Source organism: Acipenser ruthenus, chromosome 10 (genome assembly GCF_902713425.1).
Source record: "Acipenser ruthenus chromosome 10, fAciRut3.2 maternal haplotype, whole genome shotgun sequence".
Classification (NCBI taxonomy): Eukaryota; Metazoa; Chordata; class Actinopteri; order Acipenseriformes; family Acipenseridae; genus Acipenser; species Acipenser ruthenus.
In genome coordinates, this window is record NC_081198.1 from 25303562 (window position 1) to 25319811 (window position 16250).

The 16250-nt window shown below is 43.6% G+C and overlaps 1 protein-coding gene across 1 annotated transcript in view; it reads left to right on the forward strand.

Moving 5' to 3' along the window:
• The window catches only part of patj (PATJ crumbs cell polarity complex component), a 414550-nt gene extending 398973 nt beyond the window's left edge, over positions 1-15577 (forward strand). The window contains exons 46-47 of the mRNA XM_034001483.3: positions 7013-7136; positions 12820-15577. Coding sequence (XP_033857374.3) covers positions 7013-7136; positions 12820-12966 — 271 coding nt within the window. The 3' untranslated portion in view covers positions 12967-15577. The remainder of the gene's footprint in view (positions 1-7012; positions 7137-12819) is intronic.
• Positions 15578-16250: the final 673 nt, after the last annotated feature.

A 16250-nucleotide genomic window follows, 5' to 3' on the forward strand; every position in this document is an offset into this window, starting at 1 on the left:
AGACCAACCGCCTCGAGCTTCCCTTTCCGGCGGCGACGAGGGCTCCGGCCCTTGCGCGTCCGTCGGGAGGGAAACATCGCCCGAGGTGGTCCCGGTGGCTGATGCGGGGAAAGGGGAAGGACCCGAAAGGGTGTATCCCCTTTCTCTAGACGGTAGCCTCCTGGAGTTCTCGGAGGCTACCGTCCACCGCAGGGACAAGGTACAGCTGGCCCTGGACAAATGGGGGGACTTCCAGAGGATCCTAACCTCTGTGAGATCCTTCCTCAGGGCCAGCCACGCCAATAAAACTTCGGGCTCGAACGTGCACATTCGGGCCCGCAAGTTACACGACCAGTTGGTGAGCTTCGGGAGAACTCGGGATCTCCCGTGAGCGTCACCGACAACTCCTGACGGAAGATCATGTATCACATCGGTACCGTGAACGTCAACGGGTGTAGGGACCCTTTCCGCAGGGCCCAGGTAATCTCCTTCCTGAAAAAAGGGGGTTACTCTGTGTGCTTCCTGCAGGAAACCCACACGACTCCAAAGACGGAAGCCAACTGGCTTCTGGAGTGGGGGGGGAGAGTGTCATTCAGCCATCTCACCGGCACCTCCTGTGGGGTGGCGACGCTCTTCTCCGGGTCCTTTCTTCCCACGGTACTCGATGTGGTAGACGTCGAGCCGGGCCGTCTGTTACACCACCGGATCCGGGACGGCGACAGTATCGTTCACCTGGTGAACGTGTACGCGCCATCCACGGGTCCGGCGAGGGTCCAGTTCTTTCGCCTGATGTCGACCTACATGAACAACATCAGCGCCGACGAGTGCGTGGTCCTCGGGGTGATTTCAACTGCACCCTCGAGGCCGCGGACAGGGTTGGAGGGCAAGAACACTACCCTCACTCGTCGGCATCACTGAGAGAGCTGACCGCTCAGCTCTCTCTGGTCGACATCTGGCGTTGGCATCACCCGGACGTCCCCGTCTTCACCTTCACCAGGGTGAGGGAGGGGCGGGTGTCTGAGTCCTGGATCGACAGGTTCTACGTCACCAGGAACCACGCTCACTGCGTTCACTCCTCCGACATCAGGCCGGCGCCGTTCACGGACCACAACCTGGTGGCCGTGGTGGTGGCCCTGGTGCCAGTCGGGCACGCCTCTGCCTACTGGCACTTTAACAACGCCTTCTTGGAGGACGAGCGCTTTGAGCGGTCTTTCCGGGACTTTAGGACGGTCTGGCACGGCAGACGATCTCGCTTCCCCTCGTGGCGTCAGTGGTGGGACGTGGGGAAAGCGCAGATCAAGATCTTCTGTCAGGAGTACACGAGGGGCGCGAGCAGGCGGAGGGACTCACGGATCGAGCGGCTGGAAAGGGAGCTGCTCGATCTGGAGAGCCGCCTGGCTCGCGGGGACCCACTCGAGCAGAGCGCGTACGTAGAGAAGAAGAGCACCCTGCGGGACCTGCAGCTCCAGCGGTCCCGGGGGGCGTTTGTGCGCTTGCGGATCCAGTTCCTCCGGGAGATGGACCGCGGCTCACACTTCTTTTACGCGTTGGAGAAAAAGAAGGGAGACCGCAGGAACATCACCTGCCTTCTGACGGATCCGGAGAGCGTGAACGAGAGGACCAGAGCCTTTTACTCTGACCTCTTCTCTCCGGATCCCGTCGACTCCGACGCGTGCAGGGTTCTGTGGGACGGGCTTCCCACGGTCAGCGAGGGCGTCAGGGACGAGTTCGAGGGCCAGCTGACCCTGGCCGAGCTCTCCGACGCCCTCAGTCAGATGCCCTATAACAAATCGCCGGGCATCGACGGACTGACTGTGCAGTTCTTCAAGAAGTTTTGGGACTTGCTGGGGCCCGCCTCTGCGCGGGTCCTGGCGGAAGCCTACGAGACCGGGGAGATGCCCCTTTCGATCAGGCGGGCGGTGATAACGCTCCTGCCCAAGAAGGGGGATCTCCGCTGCCTGAAGAACTGGCGCCCGGTCTCGCTGCTTGAGGCTCAAGTCCGTGCTGGCAGACGTGATCCACCCCGACCAGTCCTACACGGTCCCGAACCGGACGATTTTTGATAACATCTTTCTGGTTCGGGACCTCCTGCACTACTGTACTTGGCTTGATTCATGCCAAAGCTGCCCGATTCCAGCCTTGCTGAAGCACCCCCAGATCATCACCGATCCTCCACCACATTTCACAGAGGGTGCGAGACACTGTGGCTTGTAGGCCTCTCCAGGTCTCTGTCTAACCATTAGAAGACCAGGTGTTGGGCAAAGCTGAAAATTGGACTCATCTGGGGGTGCTTCAGCAAGGCTGGAATCGGGCAGATTTGTCTTTGTGAAGGACGCATGAATCAAGCCAAGTACAAGGTTGTCCTGGAAGAAAACATGCTTCTTTCTGCTCTGACAATGTTCCCCAACTCTGAGGATTGGTTTTTCCAGCAGGACAATGCTCCATGCCACACAGCCAGGTCAATCAAGGTGTGGATGGAGGACCACCAGATCAAGACCCTGTCATGGCCAGCCCAATCTCCAGACCTGAACCCCATTGAAAACCTCTGGAATGTGATCAAGAGGAAGATGGATGGTCACAAGCCATCAAACAAAGCCGAGCTGCTTGAATTTTTGCGCCAGGAGTGGCATAAAGTCACCCAACATCAATGTGAAAGACTGGTGGAGAGCATGCCAAGATGCATGAAAGCTGTGCTTGAAAATCAGGGTTATGCCACCAAATATTGATTTCTGAACTCTTCCTAAGTTAAAACATTAGTATTGTGTTGTTTAAAAATGAATATGAACTTATTTTCTTTGCATTATTCAAAGTCTGACAACACTGCATCTTTTTTGTTATTTTGACCAGTTGTCATTTTCTGCAAATAAATGCTCTAAATAACAATATTTTTATTTGGAATTTGGGAGAAATGTTGTCAGTAGTTTATAGAATAAAACAAAAATGTTCATTTTACCCAAATACATACCTATAAATAGTAAAACCAGAGAAACTGATAATTTTGCAGTGGTCTCTTAATTTTTTCCAGAGCTGTATATATATATATATAAAGCGCATAGCTAGTTACCTGTAGTTGAGGCTGGATCGGGAGTTGAAGTTGAGGCTTGATCATGATGATCCCGTCACTTCCTTCTCCATTTTGTTCCTCGGTTAATGGGTGTGAAGCAGGGCCCAAGACCTTTTCATTTGGATTTTCTTCTACATTCTGGAGAAGTCCACCAGTTTTGTTGACTGGATTTGCACAGGGTCTGTGCCCCCAGATCTGACTGCACAAATCAAAGTGCTGCATTTGTTTCGGATGCTCTACCACTCCTGGAATTGTGGTCTTTGATTTTGTGGTTTGATCATTTCAGGACCTTCAGTTTCGATATCACCTGCTTTTTTGTACGGCTGTACCCACGCTCACTCCTCATGTCAGCGATTCACCCATAGATTACAGCATCCTGTACAGTCCTTTCTAATTGAGAATTCACCTCCTTGTCAGCCCGCAAAGTTAGCAACTCCCCTAATTCTTCAGGACTCCAGTTACTACCTCGTTCCTATTCCACCATTGTGCCGAATCACGCGTTTAACACTGACAAGACCTAACACATGCATGCCCCTTACCTACCTACGCTATAGTGATGTGGCATGTTCACTTTGAAACCACACCCACTATAGCACTTCAGCTTTTCACACAGGCAGTTATGACGGTTCTGTGGCGGTATAGGCAATTCACACAGACCGATAAGCCGCTTCAGTGGCAGTTCTGAACCGTCATATCTCCTCTGTGTGCAAGCATCAAACTACCTGTAGTTTTTTTTGTATGTGTTTCTGTATATAGAGTTGTATACTATATGGTTGTAGCAAACAGTTTAATAAAACCAACTGCATATCCTTCTATTAAAAGTTAACTCTCTTCTATTTATGCAGCTACCCTTTTTTACAATAGCAACACCATGGTAACAGATAATGATATATATATATATATACGAGGGTTCTGAGCACCCGCTTATTTTTCCTCATGCGGTATATTACTCATGTCTTTACTGTAGTTTAAAATAAAGAAGCAAAAAAATTGTTTAGGCTATATTACACGTGTGCCATATGGTTATGTTTTTGTTTGTTGTTTTCATTTTTACTGGAGCAATCTAGATAAAGTACCTTGCTCAAGGGTACAACAGCAGTGTTCCCCACCTAGGATTGAACCCACGACCCTCCAGTTAAGAGTCCAGAGCCCTAACCACTCCTTCACACTGCTGCTTATATAATAAAATGACACACACCTGCTGTCTGGTTGAACACAGCCCTGGAGAGATCCAGGTCACAGACCGGATTCAACTGGTATTCAACTTATCTACATCATACTGTGTTTTTATGACAATCAGTGCGTTTACATGAGCATAAGAATTCCGATATTTTTCGGAAAACTAAGTTTTCCGAAAACTAATTCCGATATCAAAAGTCATGTAAACACAGTTTTCGGAAAATGTATCGGAATATTCCTTGGGTCAGTTTTCGGAAAACAGCACCTAGAAATTTCCGATTCAATTCCGAAAACAAACCAAATGTATATCATGTAAACGCACTTTTTGGAAAACTTATTCTGATAGCGTACTGCACATGTGCAAACTTTGACCTTCATTCCTGCACATGGTTTTAGAAAACAGAGAAAATAATAATAATATGTAGTCAGTCTGCACAGATCCATTTGCTCCGTTGAATCGTATTTTGTCTTATACTTGTACTTGCTAGAACCGAAGTCATTGTATTTTATCTTGCTCAATTGTATTAATACTTGTACTGTGATTCTTGAAATGTATTTTTGTTTACGACTGTAAGTCGCCTTGGATATGGGCGTCTGCTAAGAAATTAATAATAAAAATAATAATAATAATAATAATAATATTAGTAATAATAATAATAATAATAATAATAATAATAATGTTAGGGATAAAGTAATATTTGTCCGTGTGTATTTTTTGAATAGCCCATACTGAAGCAGCACATGTTTTCCAGCTTTAAAATTATGTGATAATTTAAAATAATGTCTGCAAAAGAAACTGGTCATATAGAACAGGATGAGCTGTTTGAAAGGCTGATTGCACATTGTGTGGAATCTGAAAAGAGATACAGGATAGTAATATTTGAATTTAAGACCTGACACTAATTCGTTATTGGATTGGTCTGTTCAAATCGTACTTGGGGTACTACAGTACTTTGTATGCGAAAATATCCTGCGTTTTCCGAAAACTTCAATCCATATATACATTTGAATTCTAATTAGACTTTCTTTTTTTTTTTTTTTTTTTAATTTAGTTTTTATTATTTTCTCCCCAATTTGAAATGCCCAATTATTTTTAGGCTCAGCTCACCGCTACCACCCCTGCGCTGACTCGGGAGGGGCGAAGATGAACACACGCTGTCCTCCGAAGCGTGTGCCGTCAGCCGCTCGCTTCTTTACACTCTGCAGACTCACTGTGCAGCCGCCTCAGAGCTACAGCGTCGGAGGACAACGCAGCTCTGGGCAGCTTACAGGCAAGCCCGCAGGCGCCCGGCCAGACTACAGGGGTCGCTGGTGCGCGGTGAGCCGTGGACACCCTGGCTGACCTAACCCTCCCTCCACCCGGGCGATGCTCGGCCAATTGAGCGCCGCCCCCTCGGAGCTCCCGTCCACGGTCGGCTGTGGAATAGCCTGGACTCGAACCGGCGACGTCCAGGCTATAGAGCGCATCCTGCACTCTAGCGAGTGCTTTTACTGGATGCGCCACTCGGGAGCCCTAATTAGACTTTCTATCGTTAATCATGTAAACACAGAAAAGTGACGTTTTAAGAAAATCAGTTTTCTGATTCAGTTTTCCGAAAACATTAGTTTTCCGAAAACACTTTGTCATGTAAACGTACTGATTGACTAAGTCTCAGTTGTATCTTTTAATGTACAAGGTTTGAATTCGAGATTTAAACTTGCAAAGGTACGTTACTCATTTTTTTATATAGGCAAAATGCTGACATAGCTTTGATTCAAGAAACACATTTTGATTTCAAAATGGTCATTATATAGAGAATAAAGTACAAGGTACTGTACATAATCAGATAGTAAAAAGCCACCAAGGAGTTCTGTGACATCACAAAGGACGAGGCGGCAGGCTGAGTCCTCTTGAGATGTCAAGAGGACTCCAGATTCTCCTTTATCGAAACCCAACGTAAGCTCTGGTTGGCAGGCATGACTGCTGCCAAGAAACTAGTTGTATGGCGCTGGCTCCCTCCTCAGCAGCTCTCTGAACAGCATTGGCTCAGACTGCTCATTGGACATCATCTTTCTAGAATTGTCGTCGGCCAGGGTCAAAGGTGCAAAGAGTGGCACCTTACTGATTGGAGGGATGCAGCCAGTAAGATTAAAGCTCTCCTATTATCTTGAGTTCCCTTTCATGCTGCCCACATGGAGGGGAGGGGGGATTGGACAGCCTTCTTTTTCTTCTCTTTTTTCTGTGTTCTATATTTTCAGGGTTTCTGGGGTATTGCCTATGTGGGGGGTGGGGGGGTTAAACGACTTCTTTATTCCTTACTGTTATGTGTTTCTTGCATTTGGTATAATAAAAATGTGATTACAAAAAAAATAAAATAAAAACAATAACTAGGTATGTAATTTTGTGTAAGTTATTTGTTAGTATTTGTTTCACATTAAAAAGCTGTTTCAGTTAATGGTGGCTTAGAGGCGATGCTTGGTATTGCATCAAAGGGAGCTGTAATATATATTAATTGATATAAACACACCAGTAATAAAAGAAAACACATAACGGGTAAAAATGCAGACTACATTCATATCTTATCATTATATATAATGTCGTTAAAGCTGTTTGTTGTGTTGCTTTGTAATAGTAGTAGCACAACGTGTGATTGTGTAGAAATTGGTTTTTGCAAGAACTGCGTAACTGAATTTTGGAAGTTGTTTGCGGACCACTGGAGTTTACTCACGGTCCTGCGGACCACTGGACTAGTAGTATATTTCGAACATGGTTTTTCTGCAGTTCACTTTGCTCCTGTGCTTATCACTCAGAACCTCTCAGCCCAAGAGGATTGCCCTGGAGAAGGGCTCAGAAGGTCTGGGGTTCAGCATCGTGGGAGGATACGGGAGTCCCCATGGAGACCTGCCCATATACGTCAAGACTGTCTTTGGCAAGGTAACTATTCATAATGTTTACATGCATTTTTAATGACAACTACAATTCTACATACTCGGCTTGGCTTTGCGTTTGCAGTTCTCTCCCCCAAACTACACAAGATGACTTCTGTAATAAGAGACCCCTTACACACAATGAATTCACATAATCAGTCATTGTAATGATGTGTTATTTATGTTCAGACTCACTTTTGTATTATTTTCTGTTTTGGTTTTCCAACTTAGAAGTTGAATGCAGCCCTGGGGCCTCAATACAGTTCTCACACGTCTTCTCTGTAACTCAGCTGGCACACCAGAGTGTAGCTATTAACCTGTCTCCCTGCAGTGCTCTGCCCCTAGTTGATGTTAGAAATACATCACAAGAAATACTGTGTGCATGTAGAACAGGTGTGGTATTTCTTATATCCACTGGGGGCAGTGTGTTGCAGGGGGACAGGGTAAGGATGCACTCTGGTGTACCAGCTGAACTTGGAGATAGGAGATGTTATTGACGATGCAGGGGTGCTTGTTATGATAACTGTGCTGTTTCCGCCAAATGCCAAGTGCAGACTAGCATACATGAGTAGGATGCTAGTGCAATCATTGGGTATGAAAAAGTTGACCAGGCTATTATAAATGTAAAGGTACAGGTGTTGTATTTAACATTTTACTGGTTTCATGATTGGGAATGTCATATTAACAGTTTTACAATAATATGGATTAAATTATTAGAACAATTGTATTTTAAAACACCATGATGGTTCAAATTAGTTTGGATAAAACATGTTTTACTGTGCAGCTATGGCCGAAAGTTTAGCATCACGTACAATTTTAGTATTGAGACTTAAAAAAAAAAAAAAAACTTTATGAACATAATTTAGATATTTTTTTAAATAAATAAACTACAAAATGATATCGCAAAAGTTTACCGGAAGCCATAATAGTAGTACAGTATTTCATGTTAGATTCCGAAATGTCACATTTTCCAATTTTTATCAGTTTTTTTTTTTTTTTATAAGAAAAATTGCAAAGTGGTATGTAATTCAGTATGTAATGTAACATTAAGCAGTAGGTTTCATTAGACTTTATGAAGCAAAATTATTTAATTGTATAGTGTAATGCAAAACTTTTGGCCATAGCTATACTGTGCTGCTTGTCTGGTAATTTCCAAGTGTACCACTAGAGGGCACCAATAAGTGGTGCGAAGTCTTGATCTCTTATGATGGTGTGTGGTCGAGCAGCTGTTGAGTGGCGTGTGTATGGTGACGTCACAGACCAGGAAGTACCAGAAACAAAACAATGGATGGGCGGGTGAAGCTGAATGCAACGGCGCTCAGCATTTTATTAACTGAACAAACCAAAAGATTTAAACAGAACAAAACACTAAACAAAAAGGGACGTTGGCCAAAGAAATAGAAACAAATAAGCGTGCTGGTTTTAGCACCAGCACGATACTTAGCAGTTGTTTTTAATCTTTCTCTCTCCTCACTCTCTCCGCTCCCCGTACTCTCCTCTGTACACTCTCCCCCGCAGCATGGACAGCTGCAGGTTCTTATACTCTGGCCGAGGGGTTAACTAGCTGTTAATTATCTTATTACCCCTCGGCCACAGTCTGCATGAGTTTAGTAAGGATGCGTGACTGACAGCTAGTTAAAAAAAACATTAACTGAACAGCCACGCATCCTCACGAGGTTTTTAAAATATAAAAACAATAACAAATACGCGGCGCTTTTATCTGTGCCGCAAACAAAAATACAAATAATAATAAACAGTGCATAAATAAATATAGGGGCGGGACACTCCGCCATATGGCGTCACAATGGTGATCAATTAAGGGTCTTAACCCTTTGCGGTCCATTTATTAATCGCGCGTCAGGCACGCCAGGAATAATTAATTTTCACACGCGCAGTTAATTTTATACGCGCTGTTTAAAAGTATTTTTTTTCACAGTCAAACGGGTTTAAATGGCCCTGCATATCAACAAAGCACACACTAGGCATCTCCAGCCCCTCCCCAGCCTTTTGTTTGCTATAGCGTTCAGCTGTGTAAGAAATAAATAATAATAATAATAATAGTCGTACATACCGATCGATCATCTCCAGATCACTCGTTTTATCACCAAACTCCTCAATAATGCGATCAAAGTCATTATTTTATTACTATAACATCTGAAAAAAGCTCTGCAAATGTCCATGATAGTCTCAGTGCGCTGACGCACTTAGCCAGCTTGTTTATTATGGACGCCCATTATCTGATACCTGATACCATGTATGACTATTCATGAAATACGCCTTTTTTTTTTTTTTTTTTTTTTTTTTCCGACTTGTCTCGGCTCCTGTCGCTACCACTCGGCAATTGAATGGTTTTCTCGGCTTTTCCGGAGAAAAAACGACTAAACACCCGTTTATTGCGTTGCTATAATGATGTCGGACCCAGTCCGACAAAGGACCTGTGAGGAATAATTGCAATGTCGGACCCAGTCCGACAATGGACCGCAAAGGGTTAATGGAATAATTCCATGAATCTTACCTTTGAAAGAAACATATCTAGTGCCGTGGTAAGTTAAAGGAAGATCAGATTGCATGCCTTACTTACTTTCAGGTAGCTGCACTTCCTAAGTCACCGTTCGAGTGATTGTCCCCACCACTTTAACACCCCTTCTGTCATTGACAAGGAGAGTGTTAGTGATACCCTGTGTGTGTGTGTGTGTGTGTGTGTGTGTTTGTGTGTGTGTGTTCAGGGATGTGTTAGTGATGCCCTGTGTTTGTTTATGTGTGTGTGTGTGTGTGACCTTGTTACAAAAAGGATATTGCTGCTCTAGAAAGAGTGCAAAGAAGAGCAACCAGAATTATCCCAGGTTTAAAAGGCATGTCGTATGCAGACAGGGTAAAAGAATTGAATCTATTCAGTCTTGAACAAAGAAGACTACGCGCGATCTGATTCAAACATTCAAAATCCTAAAAAGTATAGACAATGTCGACCCAGGGGACTTCTTTGACCTGAAAAAAGAAACAAGGACAAGGGGTCACAAATGGAGATTAGATAAAGGGGCATTCAGAACAGAAAATAGGAGGCACTTTTTTACACAGAGAATTGTGAGGGTCTGGAACCAACTCCCCAGTAATGTTGTTGAAGCTGACACCCTGGGATCCTTCAAGAAGCTGCTTGATGAGATTCTGGGATCAATAAGCTACTAACAACCAAACGAGCAAGATGGGCTGAATGGCCTCCTCTCGTTTGTAAGCTTTCTTATGTTCTTATGTTCTTATGTGTGTTTAGGATTGTGTTAATGATGCCCTGTGTGTGTGTTCGGGGATGTGATTAGTGATGCCCTGTGTTTGTTTGTTTGTGTGTGTGTGTGTGTGTGTGTTTAGGAGTGTGTTAATGATGCCCTGTGTGTGTGTGTGTGTGTGTGTGTGTGTGTGTGTGTGTGTTTAGGCGTGTGTTAATGATGCCCTGTGTTTGTGTGTGTGTGTGTTTAGGAGTGTGTTAGGGATGTCCTGTGTTTGTGTGTGTGTGTTTAGGAGTGTGTTAATGATGCCCTGTGTGTGTGTGTGTGTTTAGGAGTTTGTTAATGATGCCCTGTGTGTGTGTGTGTGTGTATGTGTTAACGATGCCCTGTTTGTGTGTGTGTGTGTGTGTGTGTGTGTGTGTGTGTGTTTAGGAGTGTGTTAATGATGCCCTGTGTTTGTGTGTGTGTGTGTGTGTTTAGGAGTGTGTTAGGGATGTCCTGTGTTTGTGTGTGTGTGTGTGTTTAGGAGTGTGTTAATGATGCCCTGTGTGTGTGTGTGTGTGTGTGTGTGTTTAGGAGTGTGTTAGGGATGTCCTGTGTTTGTGTGTGTGTGTTTAGGAGTGTGTTAATGATGCCCTGTGTGTGTGTGTGTGTGTGTGTGTGTTAATGATGCCCTGTTTGTGTGTGTGTGTGTGTGTGTTTAGGAGTGTGTTAATGATGCCCTGTGTGTGTGTGTGTGTGTTTAGGAGTGTGTTAATGATGCCCAGTGTGTGTGTGTGTTTGTGTTTAGGAGTGTGTTAATGATGGCCTGTTTGTGTGTGTTTAGGAGTGTGTTAATGATGCCCTGTTTGTGTGTGTGTGTGTGTGTTAATGATGCCCTGTTTGTGTGTGTGTGTGTGTGTGTGTTTAGGAGTGTGTTAACACTAGAACCGCCAGGTTTATGCTACTACCTAGAACCGCCAGTAGTAGTCATTTTGACAGGTACATTATAAACAGCATTGATATGAAAATGAAACACAAACTATCAGACACAACTCAAAAGTTTTATTTATGAACATCATATCTAACATTTGCATAGCAGAAACATTGTATTTAAATGAAAAAATAAACATAAAAGTCTTTTTTTTAAATTGGCGCATATAATGCATGACGTAAAAACATGAAAAACGATAATAAAATAAACATTTCAAAAGAAGATATTGTGTAAACAGGTGTAAACTGCTATATGTACATACACAATTGTGAAAACAAAGTCATTGTTTACGTTATCACATTAGCCTACTGCATAGCATGACTTCAAAAAATGAAAAACAATAATAAAATAAAATGCACATTCAGGGAAACATACTTCAAAGTAGCCCCCATATTCGCACAATCCACACAGATGTAACGCTTATCAACTTGTCGTGTGCATTTACCATATACTGCTCTTTCACACTGGGAACAGATATCAGAAGTTTTATTTTTACTGCATTTAGTTACCTGGCATTGTTTTCTGTTGCGTGTGTCACTTAATGCTCACTGTATCCAGGTTGAGCTGCGTTTCCCTGCCGCTTTGCAGTTTTCTGATCGAAATGTTTCTGCCTAAGCTCCGTGTCTAGCATCATAAGAGATCTCTCCTACTGATATTTTCCCCGGTGCATTCATTGTACAAAACGAAGGAATTGATGGCTGCCATGTCCAGTACGTTGTAAAATACAGCAACTGGACACCGTTGATTTGCTTTCACTGAGTACTAAGTTTTGCGCAGATGGTGGAAACGCTCATCTTCTTTGTTTACTGTTGCAACCAGGCTGTTTTTTTTATTTTTTTCCAACTGTGTGTTAATGATGCCCTATTTGTGTGTGTGTATGTTTAGGAGGTGTTAGGGATGTCCTGTGTTTGTGTATGTGTGTTTAGGAGTGTGTTAATGATGCCCTGTATGTATGTGTGTGTGTGTGTGTGTGTGTTTAGGAGTGTGTTAATGATGCCCTGTTTGTTTGTTTGTGTGTGTGTGTTTAGGAGGTGTTAGGGATGTCCTGTGTTTGTGTGTGTGTGTGTGTGTGTGTGTGTTTAGGAGGTGTTAGGGATGTCCTGTGTTTGTGTGTGTGTGTGTGTGTGTGTTTAGGAGGTGTTAGGGATGTCCTGTGTTTGTGTGTGTGTGTGTGTGTGTTTAGGAGTGTGTTAATGATGCCCTGTTTGGTGTGTGTGTGTGTGTGTGTGTGTGTGTGTGTGTGTGTGTGTGTTTAGGAGTGTGTTAATGATGCCCTGTGTTTGTGTGTGTGTGTGTGTTCAGGGATGTGTTAGTGATGCCCTGTGTTTGTTTGTGTGTGTGTGTGTGTTCAGGGATGTGTTAGTGATGCCCTGTGTTTTTGTGTGTGTGTGTTCAGGGATGTGTTAGTGATGCCCTGTGTTTGTTTGTGTGTGTCTGTGTGTGTGTGTGTGTGTGTGTTCAGGGATGTGTTAGTGATGCCCTGTGTTTGTTTATGTCAGGGGGCAGCGGCAGACGACGGAAGATTGAAGCGTGGGGATCAGATTCTGTCGGTGAATGGAGAGAGTTTGGAAGGAGTCACCCACGAGCAGGCAGTCGCCATCCTAAAAAGACAGAAGGGATCAGTGACTCTGATGGTCTTATCCTAACCAACCCCACCTCTGCCACAACCCTAACCCTTATCCTAACCATCTGCCACTACCAGAACCCTAATCCTAACCCTCTGCCATTAGCATAGATGGTACAGTTATCATGGAATTTAGAATCCATTTAGTTTAGAGATACACAGGCTTTCCTCAATGTGCAGGCTCGTATTACAACAAGCAGTGTTCTGGGTGCTTCTCTGTTTTTACTACATCCATCACAGACTTCACTACTGCTTAAAGTATGCATTAGGCTGCACAAACATGTAATGCTATTTTTAGTGAAAATTCAACCCCTATTTTAGTATCTTGATTTAAATACACAAATTGCTATTCACTGCAATGGTACACATTTTCTGAATGGGAAACCAGTGAGTACCCTGAAAAGAGGTGTAAAAACATACATTATTTACAGGATTTGAAGGTTTTACTGAAATGTAGTCTGTCATTTGTAGATACTCCCTTACACTTGCTGGTCCTGTTTGAAATTTGGAGACGCCTCCTTGATACCCCTCTTGTTACACCCCTAGCAACCGGACTGATTCATTAACACTAGTACCGCTCCGGGGCACAGCAGAAAGGAATATCCACTAGAAACTGTCATCAGGGCATCAGATGATTCTAGGGCATTTGTCCAGCACTCCCACCTTTCACCTCCCGAGCTCGGCACCTCTCCAACATCAACTAGCCCTGACCCTAACCCAACCCCAACCCCAACCTTTCTCACCTTCAATCCTAACCCTAACCCAATCGCTATCCCTAAACCTAACCCCTTTTAGAATCATCTGATGCCCTGGTGACAGTTTCTAGTAGATATTCCTTTGTGTGCTGCCTCCCAGGCCTAGTAAAATATAGTTCTGCAAATAGAAATGGATTCCAAAGACCTGTGTGAGGAACAACATTGAATTGTTTCACCTATGCTGATAAGAATTACCCACTGTTTTAAAGGGGATCTGTTAGAAATACAACTGTTCTGATTGGGTGATCATTGGCATTCATCTTTTTAAAAGGGGATTTAAAAATCCTGAAAGGATGACTGAGCTGATATTGAACTTGCTGGAGCTTCCATGGGGTATTTTACAAATGGAATTCCTAAACATACAATACAAACTGTCATTACCAAGAGGCTGTTGCTTTATGTATGTAGTTACTACATTAAGCCATTGCACTGTCAGTACTAGTGTGTTTGTCACTGTGGAATATTGGGTGCAGCACTAACAAAATAGTTACACAAAATGTCTCTGCCATGCACATCTATTCATTTCATAGGTCTCAAATGTGCAGTTTGGAAAGAAACACATGTTATAGCAAACCCTTTCACTGTCTTCTTTCCTGTCAATAACCAATCAGTACTTCCCCTATTAACTGAAATGCTTTCAGACACTGCTGAGGTGAAATAACCCAGAGAGTACAAGTGCAAACAGATAACTGCAGAAAAAGGCACAGAAACGCAGAGTTTTGTTTTAAGCTAAAGTAGTGCCAGATATCATGTTTAGAAATGTACATACATGTCTGCTGTAGCATGTGGTTATTTTACAACTGCACGTTTAAGACATGTGTAGCGAATGGAATGAAGATTTCTGGAATGATTGTTAGTTGCAATTACTTTAAATTTGCCCTGATGGCTGAAATGAGGAGTGGGAGGGGATAGTACCGAGGGGGGCTTATAACCAGTATTAAAATGTAGTGGTGATTTTATAATTTACTGTTTTATTCTAAGACTGACATTCCTAGCTTGCCAAGAAACTTTTAAAAAGTTGTATTTCTAGCTGACATCTTTATCTAGTGTTTTGCCTCTACCCTGATTAGCAGGTTGGGCTCAGTCTTCATTTCCACATGTGAATGACATGGCTGATCGCTCTTTGATTTTTTGCTCATACTGGACCAGAACAGTTGCCCATGGCAGCTCTTCAGTTGAAGGGAAGTCTTGCTGTATCAGTGGGGTAGACATTCAAGAAATGGGTGAGACCCCTCAGTACTTTTTCAATAATTCAAAGTGGAAATTAAGACTGAATATTGATTGGTTTTGAGGTTTCTTAAGAAAGTTTGCACTAGGTTGGCTAAGAATAAAATATTTTTATAGTATATTGCCTCTATTCCACATATCACTGGGAAAGTGGTAGAAAAATCTGTCATTTTAGTTCCTTCATGTTATGATATTTAATCAGCTGTTTGTAATCTTTACAATTAACCAACACAAACAAATACAAGATCAGATCAGATACTTCTATGTAAAATTCAATACAAATTACATATATGCTAAATATTCTAAATCTCATTGTAGTGAATCTATTTCTGTTAGTTTGAGCGCTTGATCAACATTTCAGTAAGTGTAAAAAAAAATAATGCCAGAGCACTGCTGAAAAATGTACTGTCTGTTAAAAAGTACTGTCTGTTAGAAAATCCATATCAGAGTGTGTTATTCCAGAGGCTTCACATTTCCACATACACATTGTGGATTAGAAATAGTGTTTATGTTCCTGAAGTGACTTTTCTGAAATGTACATTACTTAACTGTGGACTACATAATTCCAGCTCTCAATCAGAAACAACTGCAGAACATTGTGAATAAAACATTGTGAATAAAACATTGTGAATAAAACATTGACAAATCAAATGGGGGTGTAATTGCATCAGCAGTAAGTGGTCTGGTTTATTAATGACAAAGAAGACAAGAGTAAATAGCAAAACCCATGCAATGGTGTTTAAAGAGAATATTGCACTGGTTCAGATGAATTGCCCATCTTGGCTGGGGACCCACAGGGAACTTTGGCCTTTGCTTACCTGTGGGTTAGGAAGGAGAATCGACTGGGTTTGGTCCGCCTCAAATAGTGAGCCCTGCTGTCAGATGCCAGAAGTGGGATTCACTGGCATTGCCCATACAAAGCAGTGCACCCACAAGCGGAGCAGAAATGGATGCCGTCCAGTTTGTGGCCATCCTTAATCGCGTGGGGGCCACACGAGAGGGATATCAGCGAAAGTTCCAAGAGGAGCGTTTCTCGGCTGAGGTGCATCCCAGAACCATCGCCCACCATCTAAAGGATTACGCCATGGGCTTGCTGAACCCGGATGCGAGAACCAAAGCCAGGTTGGTGGAGGTGATCGTGGTGCTTGGCCCCGGCACCTCGGCTATGGGTGCAACGGCAGGCACCTGCCACTTTGGATCGGACAGTCGAGTTGGCGGAGCAGTATCAGGCAGCGGAACCAACGCCAGCAAGAGTGCCTGGAAGGAGCGCGATTACTGTATCACCCTGTGGCTCGCAGTGGTGATGTGTGATGACGTCACGGAC